The sequence below is a fragment of the Manis pentadactyla genome, chromosome 4, assembly GCF_030020395.1.
Source record: "Manis pentadactyla isolate mManPen7 chromosome 4, mManPen7.hap1, whole genome shotgun sequence".
NCBI classification, from domain to species: domain Eukaryota; kingdom Metazoa; phylum Chordata; class Mammalia; order Pholidota; family Manidae; genus Manis; species Manis pentadactyla.
The window spans coordinates 159,177,790-159,197,208 of record NC_080022.1 but is presented as its reverse complement, the minus strand read 5'-3'; the positions used below and the strand labels follow the sequence as shown (position 1 = coordinate 159,197,208).

Below are 19,419 nucleotides of genomic sequence, written 5' to 3'. Positions count from 1 at the left end.
AAACAGCTCAGAGACTTCCCTTATATCCCTTCACCTGCCTAGGGGTGATTTCCTTGTGGATTAATCAGATAAGCAGCTTTAAAGAAAGAAAAGGAAAAAAAGAGGATAAGAGCTAAGAGCATAGAAGGAAGAGCAGGGAATTGGAAGACTTGGTTCCAGTCTGGCTTCTGCAATCAACAGGCTGGATGATTTGGAGGCAGACGACTTCAGACTAGAGGGTTCTTGGGGACCATGCAGTTCTATAGCTCTGTATGACTGCTCTTTCCAAAGCTCTCTCTCAGTCCCTTGTCATTGAGAGTGCAACAGGTGACAGTGACAGTACCTTAAGATCTGAGAAGAGTGACTGGAAAGAAAGCCAAGGGCTGCCAAGCGATGAGACACCTTGGTGGGAATGTGTTTGGAAACAGTCATGCGTATTTTTAATGCATGAAGGCAGTGAGAGGAACAAAAATATTTCCAGAATTATGTATCATTAAAAAACCTATAGTCAGATTTCCATCCCTGGGTGTGGTCAGTCTATACTCTTTAGTGTTTGTCCCTCTGATGATATTCATTAATAAAGGTGCACCTGGTAATAGCTGCTGTCCATGAGCAAATCAGCCCTGAGACAGGGGCCATCACAGTGCTTCCTGAACTTTGCTGCATGTTGGACTCTCCAGGGGAGTTTTGAAAATTCCTAGTGTCCAGGCCACACTGCAGACCCATCAAATCAGAATCTCTCCAGGGAGGCAGGGGTGGGGGCCGGGGAGAGGCCCAGGCCTCAATAACAGCTAAAGCTCCCCAGGCGAATCCAGTGTGTACAGGCAGACTCAAGGACCGCCATGTTCTTGCCAAATGTGGAGCCTCACACCATCTCTGTGACTTTGCCAACAGCACCTCTACCTCAGAAACGTAAATAACACCTACCCAGGCAACTTGCCCCAACCTCTTATTAGGAGCCAGAAAGCTGGTCTGGGATCCTCAGCGTGCAGTCCAGAAGCCTAGGGCTGTCCTGCCTCCCCACTGGTGTTCCCAGCAGGACAGGAAGTCCACCCCTCCAGGGCAGGCTGAAGGGGTCTTTGTCCTCATACACCATTCTCCTGCCTCCCTGAGCACAGACTGTCCTGGCTGAGATTAAGGGCATGTACGCATAGAACCAGCAGCTCAGAGCAACCGTAAACAGGGAGGCAGCCACCCTCCTTGACTGTCTGATGAATGGGGGCCTCTTGGTAAGGTCGGAGTTTGTTTGTTATTAAAGACCTAATTAGAAACATGAGAGGGAGCTGAATGGCTCTGCGCTTGGCTAATTAGTGACATGTATGCGCCTGCTTTGAACTTCAAGGACACAGAGCTATTAGAGCTTACATCAAAAACGGATTAAACTCCTGTGCCTTTATAATCATTAAAGATGGGCTGCTCAAGTGGAAAGCCTTTGTGCAGGTCCTCAAGGGGCTACCCCTTGGGCACTCTCCCCACCCCACCCTCTGGCCGCTAGAGCCCAGGCAGTGAGTTTCCACTAAGTGTGACTGGGTGGTAAACACTGATGGTCCTAGGGCACTCCACCTCCACACAGGACTGTCCTCAGCAGAAGAGAGAAGTCTTTCAGGACTGAGACCATTCTCTGGTTGCACTTTCTAGAAGGGTCCAGGGTGTGGGGGGCTTCCTCTCTGGCAGTGCCCTCTCCATCTCACCCTAACCCCAGCAGTACTGCATGCCTGCTTTGTGCTCAGCCTTGTTCTGGAATGTGACACACAGGAGAGTGGTCTAGTCCTCTCAGGAGAGAGAGTGTCCCCTATCTCATGTGGCAGGCATGGCCCAACCTCAGGGAGCCCCCAGTCTAATGTGGGAGACACCTCTGTCACCAGAGAATCCCCAATTTGGAAAGGACAACAGAGCCCACACCCTCGGGAGTTGGCACTCCTGCATTTGAGGTTCGATTCCTTGTCCTTGAATTTCCAACCTCTCTAAGGTGAAGAACGATCCAAATAGAAGAAACCTTGTCAAACTCTGATGCAGAGAGGGACACCTGAGTAGCATGGTTCAGTTTAAAAGGCAGCCAGGAGTTGTCATGATGTCCAAGTTGGAGATGGTTTCAGTCCTGCTGAGATATTTCTGAGATATTGTGATGGTGGACATCTAAGCTTCAGTTTCCTCATCTGTAACCCTGGAGTAATGATCTAAAAGTTGTTAGGAGCATGAAAAAAGATGGTGTTAAGCACCTGCCAATATGCCTGGCACACAGTAGGTGCTCAGTAATACTAGTTCCCTTTCCCACCTGGCACCCTCAGAAGCCACAGTTTCTAGAACTTTGTGCCTCTTGGCACTGGACCCTGTTTTGCCCTCACTAGTTTGAGGCTTTCCACTGCCCCAACTTTCCTAACTGGATGGAGTGTTATCTAATTCTTACAAAGCTTTCAGTCATGACTGAGAATACTACAAGTATATAGTCTGGCCTTGGGTTTCATAGTGTTTTCTTTTAGCAGCTGTACACAGTGCAGAAAACATATGCTGGACCTGCAGAGAATGGAACGTCTTACAAGATACAGCAAGGGCCTGACCCCCTGGCTGGGGGCCGGCAGTGTGGGCACTAGTGAGTGGAGCACTCACAGCACAGTGGCACAGAAATGGGTGTGCCCCCGGCACACAGGCCATCCCCTGATGAAAACAAAGTAAAGGACATTTTCAGGACTCAACTAGGACGTCTGGAACAACCAAACTATTGGAGAGAGAAAGGGAGTCATTCTTGGGCACCACACTCCCTGTCTTTATTTTCCTGTGACTTTATTTTCCAGGTTGGGGAGGGCTGAAATTGGAAGCAAAGTCTCTGGCCACCAGACCCAGGCCCACTCAAGGTCACTCCATTCCCAGAATTTACAACACAAGCACATGGCAGTCAACTGCTAACCCCACCTCTCCTTGTGCATCTTCCCAACCAGCTTGGCCTGGTCCTTGGAGAGAAGATGTGCCCACAGACCCAAATTAGGGCCGATATTAAAAGAGCATCAAGATGGAAAGAGAATGAACTGTTTTCTGTTGAGATTGTATCTCAACATAAAGTATATAGTCCTGGCCACAAAGCACCCCTCAGATGGGTCCATTCATGATGTTTGCGGTTTTCTCCTTGCACTGATCTGAGTGATAGTATGAATCTCCAGGTTCATTACTAACACATGATGTGAGGGGTTTAGAGTCAGCCACTAGTGAAGTTATATCTTTAGGGGAGTGTGATTTGACAGGAAACTTAGACCTGTCTACATAATAATTAGTCCCAAATCTCAGGTTCTGCTGTCCATCAATTCCTTACTTGAGATATGCCAACATGAGCCAGTAGACATCAGCATCAACCACAGCAGTCTGAGGCAGATTAGGTTTTAAGAGACCAAGCAGAAACTGCAGTCTTACAAGACTGTGGTGCCACTGTAAGTGACATTTGGAGTGTGTGTGACACTGACTTCCCTGTCAGCCCAGTGAATGAGTGGACACCATCCATGTGTCCTGTATAGTATTCAAGATGAGCCAGGCATCTGTGGATATGTCAAGACTTGTTGATACCAGGCTGACTTTGTACCTCTTAGTGTTTGGTGTGTTTGTATATGGAAACAGAAAAAAAAAATACCATTGCATTGCTCTCTTCATCTTCCCCTAGTTTTAAAGTATTTCTTCTCTTTCCCTTCTGAAATAGCCTGAATTTCAGTAGCTTAAAAACATATATTACATATAAAATTGATTGTCCCTGCATCTGGGTCCCTGAACTGTTCTGATTTTAATTCAGTGTGTCACACAGTTTTCCCGGGTCAGATGTAATTGCTGGTCCCCTCTAGCTATCTCTCCCACTTTCAGACTAAGCTCTAGAAGGGAAATTTGAGCCAGGATTCCTGGGACATAGTGGCTGGGCAGATTGGTGGAGTGTCATCCCCCCTCGCTCTGCTGGAGACATGCTGTCATCATTCTCAGCTAAGTATTTCCCCTTCTGTTACCAGAAGCAGGTTTATCCTTTTGTGCTGACCTTTCCCATTTGACCATTGGCATTACTTTCTAGTGGGCACTACTTCCAGAGGGCACAGTAAGGAGACTGCAGAGTGGGGTCCCCACCTCTGTTTCCAGGAAGACCTTGGCTGCCCAGCTGCCATTCTTCAGAGCCCCCCAGCAAGGAGTGGCTAGCTGTTGGAGAGGGACCCATACAGGTCTCCACTGTTGAGAACCAGTTGGCATTATGGACCCAACATTTGCAGAGTGCCCAGTGCTATAGGGGAATAGAGGCAGGTCACTCCTGATCTGGAGAACATAGGGTCTCATGAGAGCCCTGCCTGTCCACACACTCTGCCTTGAGGAGTCCCTTCCTAATATGGGAGACATTCTCTGCTGCTGTGGAGTTTTTAATCACGGCCAACAGAAGCATGTTATAGACAAGATCAAAGTAATGCTGAGTGTTAGAGGGACAGTGGCTCCAATCGCTTTTCCTCTGGCATCAGCCTATCAACATAGCCCCCTACTCATTCCTTTTTCAGTCCATTTCTTTAAATGCTCTAAAACAAACAAAACACCCCAGTGTCATGAGTTAATACAGCACTACCCCCAAAGAATATCAGGTGGGCTTGAGCTCCCAGGCCTCCGTTCTGTCGGGGCTGGGGCCGGGAATGGGGCTGCAACACCAGTCAGCCCAAACTCCTGAAACTTCAGTCCTGAATTGCACCATGTAAGAGGCTTTGGCAGCGCATTACTTGGCAAACTGGCCTTGGTGAAGACAGGCCCACCACTGCACTTGCTCTGAGCAGCAGGACAGGGCACAGCCACCAGGGCCTCCTGCCTGAAATGAAACCTGGCAGCCGCAGATAATTCATGAAGCAGATGATTGAAATGGTCCTGAGAGCCAACCCTGTCCTTTGGCGAAATGTGAGACCCACTAAACGAGAACCAGGTCTAAGGCTGGGACTTGACAGGACACATTTATGTCCCAGATATGTGGGCTAAACTCATCTGGGGAAAGTTTTGTCAACAGTTCCTTTCTCTGGAGCAGTAATGATCCAATTTTCAAGCCTAAGAGCCAGAGTTGCCCTCTTGGGGTACCCTTAGGGGTGTCCTTAGAAGCACCCGCCCACAGGTGCCCCCTCAGTCCCGGGCTCCAGCTTTATGCCTCAGGTCCTGTGGTATCACTTAGAGATCACACAGATACCTGAACTTCCAGGTCTTTCCCAGACCTCCAGTGAGGCTATTCTGATTCTCACAGCCCTCTCCCAAGTCCCCATCCGCAGCGACTCCTTTAGTCTCAGCTTCTTCTGACCACAGCTGGGCAGAGCCACAGGCAGCCTGTGTGCCAGCTGGAAGGCAGGCATCTCCCTGGGCTTCTTTAAAACCCCAAGATGCAGGTGAGGGTCTAAGCCTGAAGGACAGACCTTGGCTAAGGTCTCTGGGATAAGATTCCCTGGCTTTCCTGGGCCAGCTATTGTGTTTTATTCCCTCCCTAGGCAGGAAGTTCCTCCTTTTCTCCAATGTAAAATGCCTGCAACTTTAATTCAAATGCATTTCCTCTTGCTGGCCTCCTTGGGATTTAGTGTCCTTGATTTTCTGCCCCCAAATGCCTTTCATCGGGTCTAAAATGATTAAAATGCACCAGGTGGATGAATCGAATCCTTTTGTAAATCACTTCCTGATATGAAGGGCCAGTGAATTATATTTTCCTACATGCAATTTTCCTAAATCTGCATGCGGTACCTGCCTTGTTCAGGGTCTGCATACACAACTATTTTAAAAATAGATGTATTTGTTTTACATTTGACAAGTTGCAAAGCACTTTCTCTTTTTCATTCTTGCAACAGCCCACTGAGAGCAGGTGAAGGTGGACAGCACTTACATGTCAAAGAGGGGGACTCTGGCAGGGGAGTTCCTCACACCAAGGCAGACAGCAAGGGTAGGGCCAGGCTCACACTCAGGCCTTCTGACTCCAAGTCCAGTGCTCCCTTCCTCTAAACCATAGCTGCCTCTCTGAGCATACTGGCTTCCTGGACCGCGAAAGCCCAGTGGATGCCGGGGTGTGGGGGTGAGAGGTGAAAAGGAACCTGCCAGGTTTAAACCATTGCTGTGGATGCTGGCCTGCTCTGGAGAAAAGTGGTCCTGCTCCCCACTCGAGCCCCCAGACTGCCAGTCTGGTGCAGGGCTTGTCCCAGGCCACTTAACACTCACAGCTTCTGCTACACAAATATTTGCAAGATGTTGTCCTCTTCTGGGATAGAAATCATCATGTCCAATTTATAAATCTCAGCACTGATTATTTATTCAGCAACACGTGCAGAGACCCCTCGCTCCCCCCAGAAAGACACATACCCTGTAGTTGAGCAGTAAACAAGATGCCCTTGTGCATTAAGAATCATGTCCCATCCCCTCTTCCTAACCCAATCCTGTTGTATGAGACCATTCTGGCCCCTCAGAATGAGCCTAGTGCCTTGCGAAAGGCACTCTCCACCAAGATGGGTCATTGAACGTTGACTGGAGGATGACTTGCGCAGAAAATATCCTGAGGTTGGAGTCATGCTTTCTCTCTCTGCATTTCCCCTCGAGGTCACAGCTCAGAGGGAGAGAGTCCTCAGATGACTCCCTTCCCTGTATAGCCAGCCAGTGTTCGGTATGAACTTAGCAATAAGAAGAACATTACTTTGTTCCTATTGCCGTTCCACCATCAGACAGAAGGAACAGTTTGATGAGTTTTTGTGCAAAGTGGCATCCTTTCCTAAGCAGCCAGAACCACTGACTTGTTTGTGAGCCTTCCGGAATACAGGGGTTTCCAGGTGGCTTGTCCAGGGACTTTAATATGCTTTCTGGAGCCTGGGTGTTCTGCTCACAGAGAGAGGAAGAGGGAATTGTTGATTGTGGGGCCCAGAGGCACATCTCCGTGGCACCAGCCCTTGATGGTGCAGGTCCCACTGCCCAGAAGCCTAGAGAAAGGGGACCCGCCCAAAACTGGGTACTTACTGCCTGCCAACTGTGCCCTCTGGCAAGGACCCATGGCCTGATCTTTTGCCTCTGACAGGGGGGTAGCTGCAAGATGACTCAGGCATTGTGAGAAGCAAGTATGTAATAATATGGGACTTGGGGTTTTTAAGCTGCATTCCAATACACTGTCTTCTCATAGTGACTTCAGTGTCATTTGATGGTAGATGACTGAGCCCGGAGAGGCAACACAGGCCTAAGAAGAGCTGCTTATTGTGAAATTCCCTCCAAATCTGAAACTACAGGCCTTCTGGGCACACAAGGCTGGGAGAGGTAGCTGGGGATGGTGGAGTAACACCAGCGCTCTGGTCTTGTAGGCTAGGGGCCATTCCTGTGGGCATGCTGCAGCCTGTCTTCTAGGCTGCCTCTGCTGGCTGGGTCAGTCTCTCGATGGCACTCCCTGGCGAAAGGAACCAAGACTAAAACCTCGCTTCTCCCCGGCCTCTAGATAGGCGGGCCTGTCCCTCCTCTTCCTGGGTGTTCATCTGGCTGAAGGAGAAAGAAGCCAACACATCTTCTGTCTTCTACTGTGTCCCCACCCCACCCTCCCTCTTTACCCTTTAAACAGAAGAATCTTATTACTTTGTTAGTTGCTGTGCATAGGAGGGGTCAGCTGCCCAGGTAAACCAGGAGGTCCCGTCCCAGCACTCTAGCCCAGAGGAAAAAAGTGTTAGACCAAGATAATACCATCTTTTGAATATCTCGGCTTGATATTTGCCTCCGTGAGTGAGAAAGGCCAAATGTTATCTGCAAGTTTAATCTTCTACATTCAAAATCCCGTCCCGTATGTCTGCCGGTGCAGTCCCAAATCAGCCATTCACTTGCTCTAAGCCTCTGGTTTTTTTTTTTTCTTTAACCTGTTCTTTCCATCAGCCAGTTTATTCGTTTCTCAGTTACAGCCCCCAAGGGGCATCACCTTGGAACCTCCCACCCCAGAGGGCATCCAGAGGTGGCAGTGTCCCTCTTCTCTACTGAGTTAGGAGCCAGGCTCGGCTTGGTTTGGTCTCCGTCATATCTTTGTGTCCCTGCCTCAATCCCCTCCCAGCCTGGCTTGAGTGCATTGTCAGTCTCCTCCCCTCCCGGTGACAAAGGCGTAAAAATCAACCCACGTCTAGCTCCCAGCTTGTCAAGTCCCACCAGAAGGGGAGGCTCCACCCACGGGCCCCGAAGCAAGGCTGTGGTGACAGTGGGGATGTAGATGTTCTTTCTGCCCTCAAGGGCAGCTGGTCAAGGGGCAGAGTGGGAAATGCCAAGGGAAGCAGGGGGAGAAGATTGTTTTGAGGGGCAGCCCCCTGGAGCTGGAGGCATGGAAAGGGGTGGAGCCCGGATTGTCTGGTTCTTCCATATAGTTTAGCTATAGCTTGGAAGTAGCAGGCCCCAAACTCTGAGCTTTCTAAGTCAATGAGAACTGACTTTTGCAAATAAAAATTTTTTTTTTCCATTTTGGAAAATAAAAAGTTTAAGCTACCAAGGGGAAATGAACATGAGACTAAATTAACCTGGTTGCCAGGCTGTGGCCCTCACTGGGAAGGAATGATAGAATCTGGGGGAGGCTCAGGGCGGGGACCTGAGGCACTGTCTCCGGCCTCCGCCGCCTCCCCGTCTCCGCTCTCAGGATCTGTGGGTGTGAAGTCCCATCTGTCTATAGCAGAGGTACATTCCTAGCTCTTTTTCTATGTCTAGAGTTTATATCTGAAGATAACCAACAGAAAGCAGGCATTTTGGTCAGATGTGCTTTAGCTGTAAATTGGTTCAGTCAGTTGTACTCTGCATTCATACTTCTTTGTCTTTTTTTTTTTAAACAAGAGGAAAAAAAAGTTTAAGCACCCCCCTCCCCTTACTTCTACTTCAGGAGGTGAGTGTGTGGGTGTCCTGTAGAATCATTGGCATTCACCCAGCTTCGGCCCCCTCCTCCAGATTTGCCATCCCCACCCCATCCCCTCCCTCCATCCCCTGCTCTCCACCCCAAAAGGGAACCTCTGCACCATCATTACGGTTATGTTAAGATGCCCAAACTTTCCATGACATATCCCATCTTCCGACCACGTTCAGTATTGACAACTTTCATTCAGGGATACAAACAGGAGGGGTGGGAATGGAAGGAGTAGCCAGCGGGGAGGGGGGAAGTGGTTTTGGGGGGCTGGAGAATGGAGATCTTTTTTGTCTTTTTTTAGAAACAAATTTGTCATTTAATGGATCCAAAAGCAAACAAAAAAGAAAATGTAAAACAAACAAAAAAATTTAAAAATCCCCTCCCAAAGATTTTTTTTTTCCTGGACACAAATTGCTTTGTTTCCTGTCACGTTTTAATATCAATATTAACACAATGTGTAGTCTAAAACTAGTTCCTTTGTAGTTTGCATGGGATGTGAATGCTGTCTCAACGTGCCCAGATCTAGACAAGACTGCATGAGCATCAATTCAGATGTGAAAAAAAAAATCTCTCTCTCTTTTTCTCTCTCTTCCATATTTATCTCTATTTCTATTGTGATAATTTGGTGGGCAGTGAAGCACCTCCGGTTGGTTGCCATAGTGTGTTGAATGATTGTTTTTTTATTCTCTATATTTTTGGAGCTCCAAGCTTCTTAGTAGTAGCCTGGGCTGAGTATTCTTGAGTCCCTGCTCATGTTTTCGCATGGCCTTGGTTGAGTGTTAGAAGTTGGGCCTCAGCTGTTTTTCTCGAGTGTTTGGCTTGTAATGACCGGTGCATGCCTGGCTTCTGGCCTCATACCCAGCTCTATTCTCTGCACACCAGTCCTGAATAGCTACAGTGCTCAACCGAATTTTGGCGCGCCCGCTTCCCCGGCAGGCTCCAACCCGGCGCGGCCCGGAGGCTTCCCGGGGGCCAACAGCCCAGGACCTGTCGCCGATCTCTACGGCCCTGCCAGTCAGGACTCCGGAGTGGGGAATTACATAAGTGCAGCCAGCCCACAGCCGGGCTCCGGCTTCGGCCACGGCATAGCTGTAAGTACTTGCCTTCCCCGCCCTCCTGCCTTCCTCTTCCTACCCAACTCCTGTGTCCCAGGGGGAGGGTGTACCAGGAAAGCCCAGAGTTGAGAGCCCAGGAGAGCACGGTGGGCCCGCATCCACATCACCTCAGCCACCAAAGGCTATAGCTCCCCCATTTAGATGTTTGCTGAGCACCTGTGGGCTGGGCACAGAACATGTCCATGTGATGGAGTGAAAGGTGCATGGGCAGGCCAGGTTCAGATCACCACCCCATCATCCTTAGCCCATGCAACCTTGAGCCACTTAGATAACCCATTGGAACTCCACTCCCCTGCCTAGAAAACACAGTAAATTTGCCTCCCTGGAAAGATTGTATGGGAATTAATGTCACCGGCTGGCACATAATAGGTCCTCTCTGTCAGCCCCCTCCTTGATCCCTGCCTTCTGGAGACTGTCATGTGGGCTGGAACTTCAGAGCTGGGGACCCCCCCACCTCAGAATATCAACAGCAGACCCTGCTGTAAGTTAGCAGAGTCCCCCCATGAAGGTCCATTGGTGGTGCTGGGACCTGGAACATAGTGTGAGGTGCAAGCCTTCTCCCTCAAAGGAAAGGATGTGTCCTTTGCTAATGTTTCTTATAGTTTCCAGGTTCCAAGTAAGTTCCTATTTGCATTCTTTAGCTGTGGTCCCTGCCAAGGCCAGATGCATTTGATAATTTGTAATGCTCTGTGGTTCTATAATCTGACTAATTCAGGCAATGGAAATTTGCTTAACAGATTTGCATGTTGTTTTCAGATTGTATTGTTCTTCCCCTTCCCGGTGTGTGTGAGCATGAATGTGCCTGAGCCCCCTTGCTCGCTGTCCCTTCCATTTGGGAAACAGAAATTCCGCCAACGCCCATCCTAGCCAACCTCAGCATTTTGGAAGCAATTTGGTTTTGTGCTAAGATGGGAGCGGCTGCTGTCCCAGGTCATGTCCCTGTCAGGAGATCCCTGCCTGAGCCTGAGCTGGGAGAACCAAGCAAGTACAGTCTGGGGCACCAGGAGGGCCAGATCCCTGCCCCCTGGTCTTGGAAGCCACCTCCCCCCAACACACACATACACACATGTGCCCACACATACACTCTCTTTTACATGTATGCACACCACGCACACTCTTCCACGTGCACACACTTCTGCCATCCTCGCCTATGCAATCTAGATCTTTGTTCAGTTCCACTCCCAAACCAATATCACTTGAGTCAGTAGTCATCGATGAGTCAAATTCCCTCAGATCAGCAGTAGTACCAAATCCAGAGTATGATTATTCAGCTAAGAGCTGCATCAATTTGGGAGACCATCTTTCACAACATAGAACACACTCATTTCCATTTTCAGCACCCAGAAACGCAGACCCTATTTGTTCTTGAGAACCTGGGTCTCGCGTCCTGTGTGCCATGATGGTTTTCTGAATTAACCACACATCATTACACTTTGCCTGCGTGGGGCTTGCCTTCTGCCCAGCTGGAGCTGTTGGGACTGTGGACAGAGGCACTGTTATCTTTGCTCTCCAGGGTTCGGGGCAGCAGCCCCCATCATTTGGGGCATGAGGCTCCCTTTCCCACCACCCCGACCTGCAGTGTATCTGGCTCTCAGTTTTCCCCTTGGGGTGGGGAGTTGGGGCATGGGGAGAGGTTGGAGCTGGGGAGGGGGATGTCGTCCTGGCCCTTCCTGGCACGGTGTCTCAGAATTACATATTCATGCTGGCAACCACAGTCTAGTCCTAGAGATAATTTCCTTTCCCAGAATGTGACAGTCTGTTCCCATGTATAGTGCTGATGACCTTAACAATTGTGCAATTTTAGGGACCTTTGATTGCAACGGCCTTTACAAATGGATACCATTGAGCAGGTGCTTCCGTTGCCATCTCACTCTGAGGTATTACCTTCTCTGCCCCGCGTCTCCACCTGAGGGCGTGTCCGTACGTGCATGTGCTCTGGGCATGCAAGTACGCGCGGGCCCCATCTCGTCGCGTCGACATCTCTCTCTCCTCTTCCTGGACCCCTTTTCAGGGTGGGGTGGGGGCAAGAAAAGCCAGTCTTTAATCTTTTAGCCCTTTCTCCCGCTTTAACCATGACTTCCACATTTTTTACTCTTTTTTTTTTTTTTGATTTGGCTCTTTTGATTCCTTTTCTTTATCTCCCCCACCCCTCATCTTTCACTGTCTTGAAATACAATCAAGAGTGTGGGAAACTGGAAGGCGATCTGGGGCTGTGCCTGTCCCAGGGGGATGGAGGCAGGAAAACACTGGGCTCCTGCCAGGCCTGGGGGCCAGGATCTGGGCCGCCCCAAGCGCCCTGCGAGCTGGCCTTGTGAGCTGCTGGGTCCTTCCAGCTCCCTAGAACTCGCTGGGTTCGTGCCGTCAAACAGCCAGACTCCATCTTTTAGTGAAAAGAAAACATTTTTGCCAGTAACTACCGAGTAATTATCCAGATTACCGCCTGAAAAGCAAATCAAATTAATGACATCACCTGCGTTACATGGGTTTGGATCCCTGCCAGTTTCCTAACCTTTTAAACTGAGCTCAAGTTAATTAACCATTGTTTAACTCACTTTGATGTGGGTATGATGGGGTGGGGTGGAGGAGAAGTAGAGCTGGGGCAGTCAGTGAGGGGGCCACTTGCCACATTCTCATCTGAAAATGAGTATCTGTCACTCTTGGGACAAACACCAAGGAGCTTAGGGGGTCGAAACATGAGTCTGTCTGTTGGGAAGACGGGCGGTGACAGCTGAGGCCCGGGAAGGGGTCCCGCTGGGAAAACCCCAGCTGGAGCATGAGCGCCCTTCACTCTGGGGGTGGGGACACCGGGGAAGGCAGGCTGGAGGCAGATCCGCCACTTCGGTTTGCAGTTAATAGGGTGCTGCTCTTGCAGAGGGGGTCACTCCGGGCCCTTGAGTCAACCAGAACTCTGGAGGGTGGGCCCAGTTTGGGGACCAGGCTGAGTCGAGCTCCATACATCTCATTTTGGATTTCTCTAATGTTGCTGCTAAGGAATCACCTCAACTAATGCAACTGCCTCTCTTAACCAAATAAACTCTGTGTGTGATTTCTCCCCACCCCTCGCCTCCACTTCCCCTCAAAGCACAGACCCAGCCATTGCTGGCTGGAGCCCAGGGCAACTAACAGTTTGAAGGAGAGCTACTCACTACTAATTTAGCTGGGGCCAGGCCTGGGGGAAGTGTGAGTCCTCTCAGTGCAAGGCAGGCTGGAGTCAGGTAACAAGGGGATGGAACAACTAGCAGGCCCGGCAGATCCTGGAAGGCCAGACGCTGGGGCTGCCAGCATGCCCTCCCTCCCTGGGAAATGAGGCTGGGTAGGCCTTCCTGCCACAGTGCCACCTTCCCAGGCTGCTGCAGCCTCTCCATGGGGGTGGGCGAGGGGCGAGGCTGCTCCCCACCCATCTTCCCTCATCTGACTCTGGGATGAAACAGTCAGGAGGGTAGAGATAACAACCCACCCTCTCCAAAATGGATGAAGTGGGCCAGTGGGGCTACATGGCTGCACCAAAACACACCTTGTCCCCAGCAGGTGACTCTGAGACATTTAGTGCCACCCACAAAGGAGGGGCCCAGGCTCACTGTTGATTTGGGGAGACTCAGTTAGCAAGTCTGTGAATCCCAGGCCTGTTTCTATTTCCTATAACCAAAGCTGGTTATTTGTTATAAATGTTACTATGAGCATCTTGACCTTGGTATGTAATACAATTTTTTAATAAGAAATTTGCATTTTCAGTTGATAGTCATCGCTAGCAGAAAACCCAGCATGACCACATTCGCTGGTCAAGTTTCCTACCCTTCCCTCAAAAATCCTACAGTACTATATGAAATGAACAAAACAGCAAACCAGCAAAATGAGTTTCAGAGCAGCCCTTTCCCCACATCAACTGAGGCTTAGGGATCAGATTGCCCAAGCTGGGACCCCAGTCAGCTGTTAGCCTGACCATTTCAACCAGACTCCGCAGCCCAATGTAGTCATGCTTTGAAAGCACTAGTTGAAAATTGGTATAAATCGTATGCTTGCCTCACACTTCTCCTTTCTCCTCCCATCCCCCTTCCCACCCCATTTTATGTGCTCTTTCGGACACCCCCGACCTTCTGCACCGTGCAGAGCATACCTGGATGTCCAGGCAAGACTGGGCGAAGTTTCTGAGCGGCCCTTTGTTTAGGTGATGTCATCAGACCTGGACCCCCACCAGCCTCACTCCCCACCCCAAGCAGAGATGGCTCACTTCGGATCGAGGGTTGACTACATCTCATCATCTCGCGAATCTGCTGTAATATAAGACAACAGCTTTTAAATGTGTATATAACCCATGATTTTGATTTTGTTTTGTTTTGTTTTTCTTGATGGTTTCCCTTCCTCTTCTCTCTACCCCTTCTCCTTTTAAATCTCTTTGAATCACATTTGGTAGTGATTTTGAATTAGCCCAGTAGTCATATAGCTTTAATATCTAGTTAAAAGCTAACCATAGTATAATTGTTATATTAAGGTATTTTTTTTCCTTAAAAAATTATTTTTCGCTTGTTTTGATTCTGTTCTCACTTTTAAAGGATGCTGAGATGGTAATATTACTCTCAATATTTTGGTACCAATTCAGAGACTGTCTGAACTTTCAGGTGGAACTTGAGCACACACGGAAGCGAAGTTGTGAAGTGTGGAGCGGGAGGCAGGCATAAACTTTCTCCTTTGCGTTGTGTAAGAAGTGAGATGTAGTAAGCTAATTAACAGACTTTCTAGCGGTTCTTTTTTGTGCTGTCTCTTGTTAACCTAAGTATATCTATTTTCGGCAATAAGGTAAGGACGACAATGTTTTCAATGTCCTCCTTTTCTATAAGTGCTTTTTTTCTGTTGAAAGAGGTGATATTATAAGGTTTTTTGAAATTGTGAATTCTAAAAAAGAAATGCTGTAAATACAATTCCATTAACTACATAGAAACTATTAAGAAAGAGAGAATCAAAAATATTTTTGTGAGGGCGTCAGTCCCAGGCAGTCTGATGCTCTGTGGAAGGAGGAGGGAGAGGAACCACATCCGAGTCCGTTACTGAAGCGGAAGAACACCGGGCTGCCAGGACGACCCCGGGGAAAGTTAGAACACTGTTTAGCTCCTTCCGTCTGTGTGATAGACCTAAGAACTGTATTAGTGTCATACCAGCATATTAACCTCTCGTCTGTGCACAGCTTCAAATGTTACCGTCTAGTTAGATTTTTATTTAAAATATGAAAACTGCTTTTCCCAAGACGTTTTTTAAAAACAAAGCTACAATTTTAATATTTAACATATTTAAAGTTTCAAAGCACACCTGTTTGGCTTGGGTGGGGAGGGGCGGGGAGACATTCTTTTTCCAGTCTTAATTTTTAAATATTTGATCATTTTCTATTGTCCAATCATTTCAGCACCTCCAAAGGTCCCTAGGACACTCTGCCTCTCTTCTCATCCCCTGCCCCCAACCCACCCCCAGCTCTGGGGGCCCATGGCCAGGAGTGAATAAGCCTGCATTAATGAAACCTTTTCTCCATTCACTTTCTATTTACAAATTAGGAAAGCAACCTTTTGGTTTATATATTTTTTTTAATACCTCAGTGCTGCAAGTATCACCAGAGAGGCTATGGAAGAATTTTTTTTTAATTTATTGTAGATGTAAACAGAATTTTAAAAATAAAAAGTATAAACATCGCTGCACTGTGACTGGTGGGAAAAACTGACAGTTTCCTGTTTGCACATGTTTAACATTTGGCTGTTATAATATATGGTCCTCGGTTGGGGAAAGATACTTATGATGAAGGATATTTTTTAATTTAACTTTTTTTAATATTGGTAATAGGTCGGCAACAGCAACTATAGAAGTACAGCTCAGTAGATGGCATTAAAACATATTGTAATGTGGGTATATATTTTTTCTTTTTTAAAATGTGATATTGACGTTTTATTAATATTTTTAAAATTGTTACGTTTATAAATTTGGTACTTAAGGCACAGCCAGTAGGAGACACTGAATGCGACATTTATTATAAAGAGCTGCTGCACTCCTATTTTTTATAAATTTTACTAACAAAGTAGACTAATGTAGACATTCACAGACATGGTAGGGCAAAAACATCTTCAAACAAAAGGCTCTAAAATGCTAACTCAGCAAAGAAAGAAAAAAAGCCTTTTTCAATTTTAATTAAACAGCAACAATATATATATTTTTTAAATCATGTTCTTTGTTTTTCCAATAAAATGTTAGGTTGTTTGGTAAAGTTTTTTTTTTTTGTTTTCTTTTTCTTTCCTTTTTTTATTTCCAAACAGCCAGGTTAAGTAAAATGCTGGGCGCTTTTAAAATATCACAGAACTTGTTCAAGTAATAAAATAACAACATAGAAGTTTTATTTAAAAAAACAAAAACAAAAACAAACAAACAAAAAAAAGAGACAATAAATTGCCAGAAATTCAGTGTCTAGACTAGGGAATTTAATTACTATTTTGTCCATGTTGGTGATGTACTGTACCACCCTTTGTTTCTCTGCATCCCCCATCACCTCATAAAAGACTTAGTTGATCACTGTCTGTTAATAATGTATAAAATGGCTATCTTGTAAGCGTGCTGTCCTGGTACTAGTGTAGTGACTTTTTTTCTCCTCTTTCTTCTAGTACATATTGATAGGTATAACGTAATTAAGGTTTAAAAAAATTAGACATAGTTATTCAGATTTAGGACCAGTAAGGATAGAACTTTCTCTTATTTATGAAAAAAAAAAATGCTAATGATTTGGGGGCAGTTTTTTCCTTTCAATTTTTTTTTTTCAAATTCAAGTTTTAATTTTATGTTTGCTGATCTGATGTGGTTTCAACTAACCCAAGGTCTCACGATGTTCAAATGCCGGCGGACTGCGGCGTTTTGTAGATTCCCACCCCCACCCCCACCTGTGAAGGGGTGTGCCATACTACCTTAAATGCTAATGCTAGATATGCAAAACTGGATTTTTTTAATTTATTTTTTAAAAGAGGGAGGCATGGTATATTAAAATGATTTTACTAAGAGAAAAAATATTTTTTTAAGAATGCTCAGAAGAAATTGATAATCTGTGTGAATATGTTTTAGATGTTTATAATACCTTTTGAAGAGACCCAGTAGCCCATAGCACAAATCTCGTGGAAATCTGATATGTTTTAATGTGGCTACCTAGGTTAAGGTTCACGTTAGTCCCCCCACTCATCTAGAAGTCCATTTTCAAAAATTTTTGTAAATTATTTTAGCACTGATGTTCAGCCTTGTCTTTGTTTCAGTTAAGCTCAATGGCGAGCCTGGGAACCGCCTTTCGCCTTCCTTAGGGGAGAAACCCTCTTGGCTGGTGGCTTTTCCCTGGAATCATAAAGCAGCCACCGGGTAACTTTCTGGCTTCCAGATCCATCTGCCTGGGACCCCCAAACTCCTCTCTTCCCAAGTAGAGGAGAGTGAGTGGCATTAGCTCCTGGACCCCTTCCTGGATCTATCTGGAGGTGGAGCTAACAGGGATGAGCAAGCTTTGGTCTTCCCTCCAGGAGTTTTCACACACCTGGTTTGTGGCCTTCCTCACACCCAGTGGGAAAAACCAAACAGCCTTGCATTCTAGCCCAGTCGTTCATTGGCTTGATTCAAACGAAGTCCCAACAGGCCTTTGCGTTTCTATCCTTCATAACCTTCATCTTAATTTGAACTCATAGCTTGGACTTTAAGGTAGCATGGCTCTGTTGCTGTCAAGTTAATGTTTCACTGCACAGCAATTCACAGCCAGTGAATGTTACACACATCTTGCTAGACTAGTATAAAAATCATTGGGTAATTGTTGGTTCTAATGACCTGAAAGGTGTTCAGTTTTGTTCTTTGGGTTTTTCTTTTTCTTTCTTTCCTTTTTTTTTGTTCTTTTTCATTTGGGGATTTGGAAAAAAAAATTTTTTTTTTGGTTCCAAATAGAAAGACAAACCCTATTTTGATCTTTAGTGCAAACGAGGGCTAGGGACTTAGCCACCACCACCACCACACTGCTTCATTCTGCCATTCACTCACTGCAGCATAATCAAGACTAAAGCAATATAGTTTACTACATTTTTTTATTGAAGGTCAGCCATGCTTTCTGTATTATATTGCATATGAAATTGTTTACAAAAGAAACACTAACTCATATTTCTCTTTATTGGTTGGGAGTGGCACGCAGGGACAGAGGGAGACTCGGGGGTGGGAGAGGGAGAGGGGAGTCTTTTTTTCTTGAATGTGCTTCACAAGCCAGGCTATATTCCAAGGAAGGCAAAAGCATAGGAGGACATGGAGGGAGAGAGAGGAAGGTGCAGGCAAGCACATTGAAGAGAGACACGGGCGGGCTCCCCTGCTTTCACCCAAGCAGAAAGGAAGCATAAGTCAGCTCAGCCAGTCCTGGGCACAGACACTACACAAGGAGACGCTGTACGTTAAGCAATACTTTAATACTGTAATATGTTTTCTTTTTCTTTTTTTAACCAAAAAAAAAAGTAAGTAAAACTAAAACACAAAATATATATATATATAAATAAAACCCACCCCTCTGGGGAAGCAACTAAGGTTTAATCCAAACACTTGGCTATCACATAATCAGAATGTATTGTCTCAGACAGGCGTTCATTTCTGGGAGGCAGGGGCATAAGGGGGGTGGGGATGGGGACTGAGAGACAAAAGTTCCAGAGCCACCCTAGAAGGCTCTCTGCTACTGTATTCTGTACATACTGTGCCATCCTGCGTGGAATCTGTGAGTGTCCTCTTGAGTAGCGTGGGCTAGCCAATCTGCCGTTCATGGTGTATTGTAAATTCGGAATTCCATATGTAATAGGATGCAAGTCTAAGCGTTTCATGTGGACATAAATGTATCTAAATAAAACTTTCCCTAGCACTGTGGCTGACCTCACCCTTACTTTTATACTTTAGTATGAAACTGATGACAACTTTGGTAGTGAGTATTTTTTTTATATATATACATATATATGTATCTATATATATATATATCTCAAGCATCTTTCAGGTCTTTGTGTGTGGCTTTCTTAAAGCCCTGTTGTAAAAAATTACTATGTGGATGGCAGTCTCTCACATCACAGATGTGGAAAGTATAATTTTATATTTGTATTTTCAAATAAATAAGTTTGTGAAAGGTTTCCATCCTCTACTGTGGTCCAGAAATCAATGTGTTTGTCTGACAAAAAAAAATAAAATAAAATAAACTGTTTTGAACTGAGTTGTTTGGTGTTCTTCCACTCGCAGAGGAAGATGGGGTGAGGAAGAGGCTTAGAGCGTATTTCCTATCACACCTGCCTCCCATCATCCCTCAGCGTGAAGGTTGGCGGCAGGGCCTCCAGCAAAGAAGCCCATTCCATGTCCCCAGGGAGCTTGTGGAACTGCTTTTATGAAGTGACGAGAGTATGGTATTGAATGGGCAGGGAACAAACACCAGAGGGCCTGTGGGCTCCTAGGACCCAGACAGTA

At 46.6% G+C, this 19,419-nt stretch overlaps 1 protein-coding gene across 10 annotated transcripts in view; it reads left to right on the top strand.

Moving 5' to 3' along the window:
• The window catches only part of MSI2 (musashi RNA binding protein 2), a 376,280-nt gene extending 357,109 nt beyond the window's left edge, over window positions 1-19,171 (top strand). For 3 of the 10 annotated variants that reach the window (XR_005023616.2, XM_036879857.2, XM_036879853.2), the window contains 3 exons: window positions 9,773-9,927; window positions 11,756-11,828; window positions 14,059-19,171. Coding sequence is in view for 9 of the 10 variants with exons in the window: in XM_036879857.2 (XP_036735752.1) it covers window positions 9,773-9,927; window positions 11,756-11,797 (197 nt within the window). In the remaining variant the exon portion in view is untranslated. Of the gene's footprint in view, window positions 1-2,462; window positions 5,356-9,718; window positions 9,928-11,755; window positions 11,829-14,058 lie in introns of those variants that run through there. The other 7 variants (XM_036879856.2, XM_036879854.2, XM_036879851.2 and 4 more) reach the window with 5 other exon arrangements.
• Window positions 19,172-19,419: the final 248 nt, after the last annotated feature.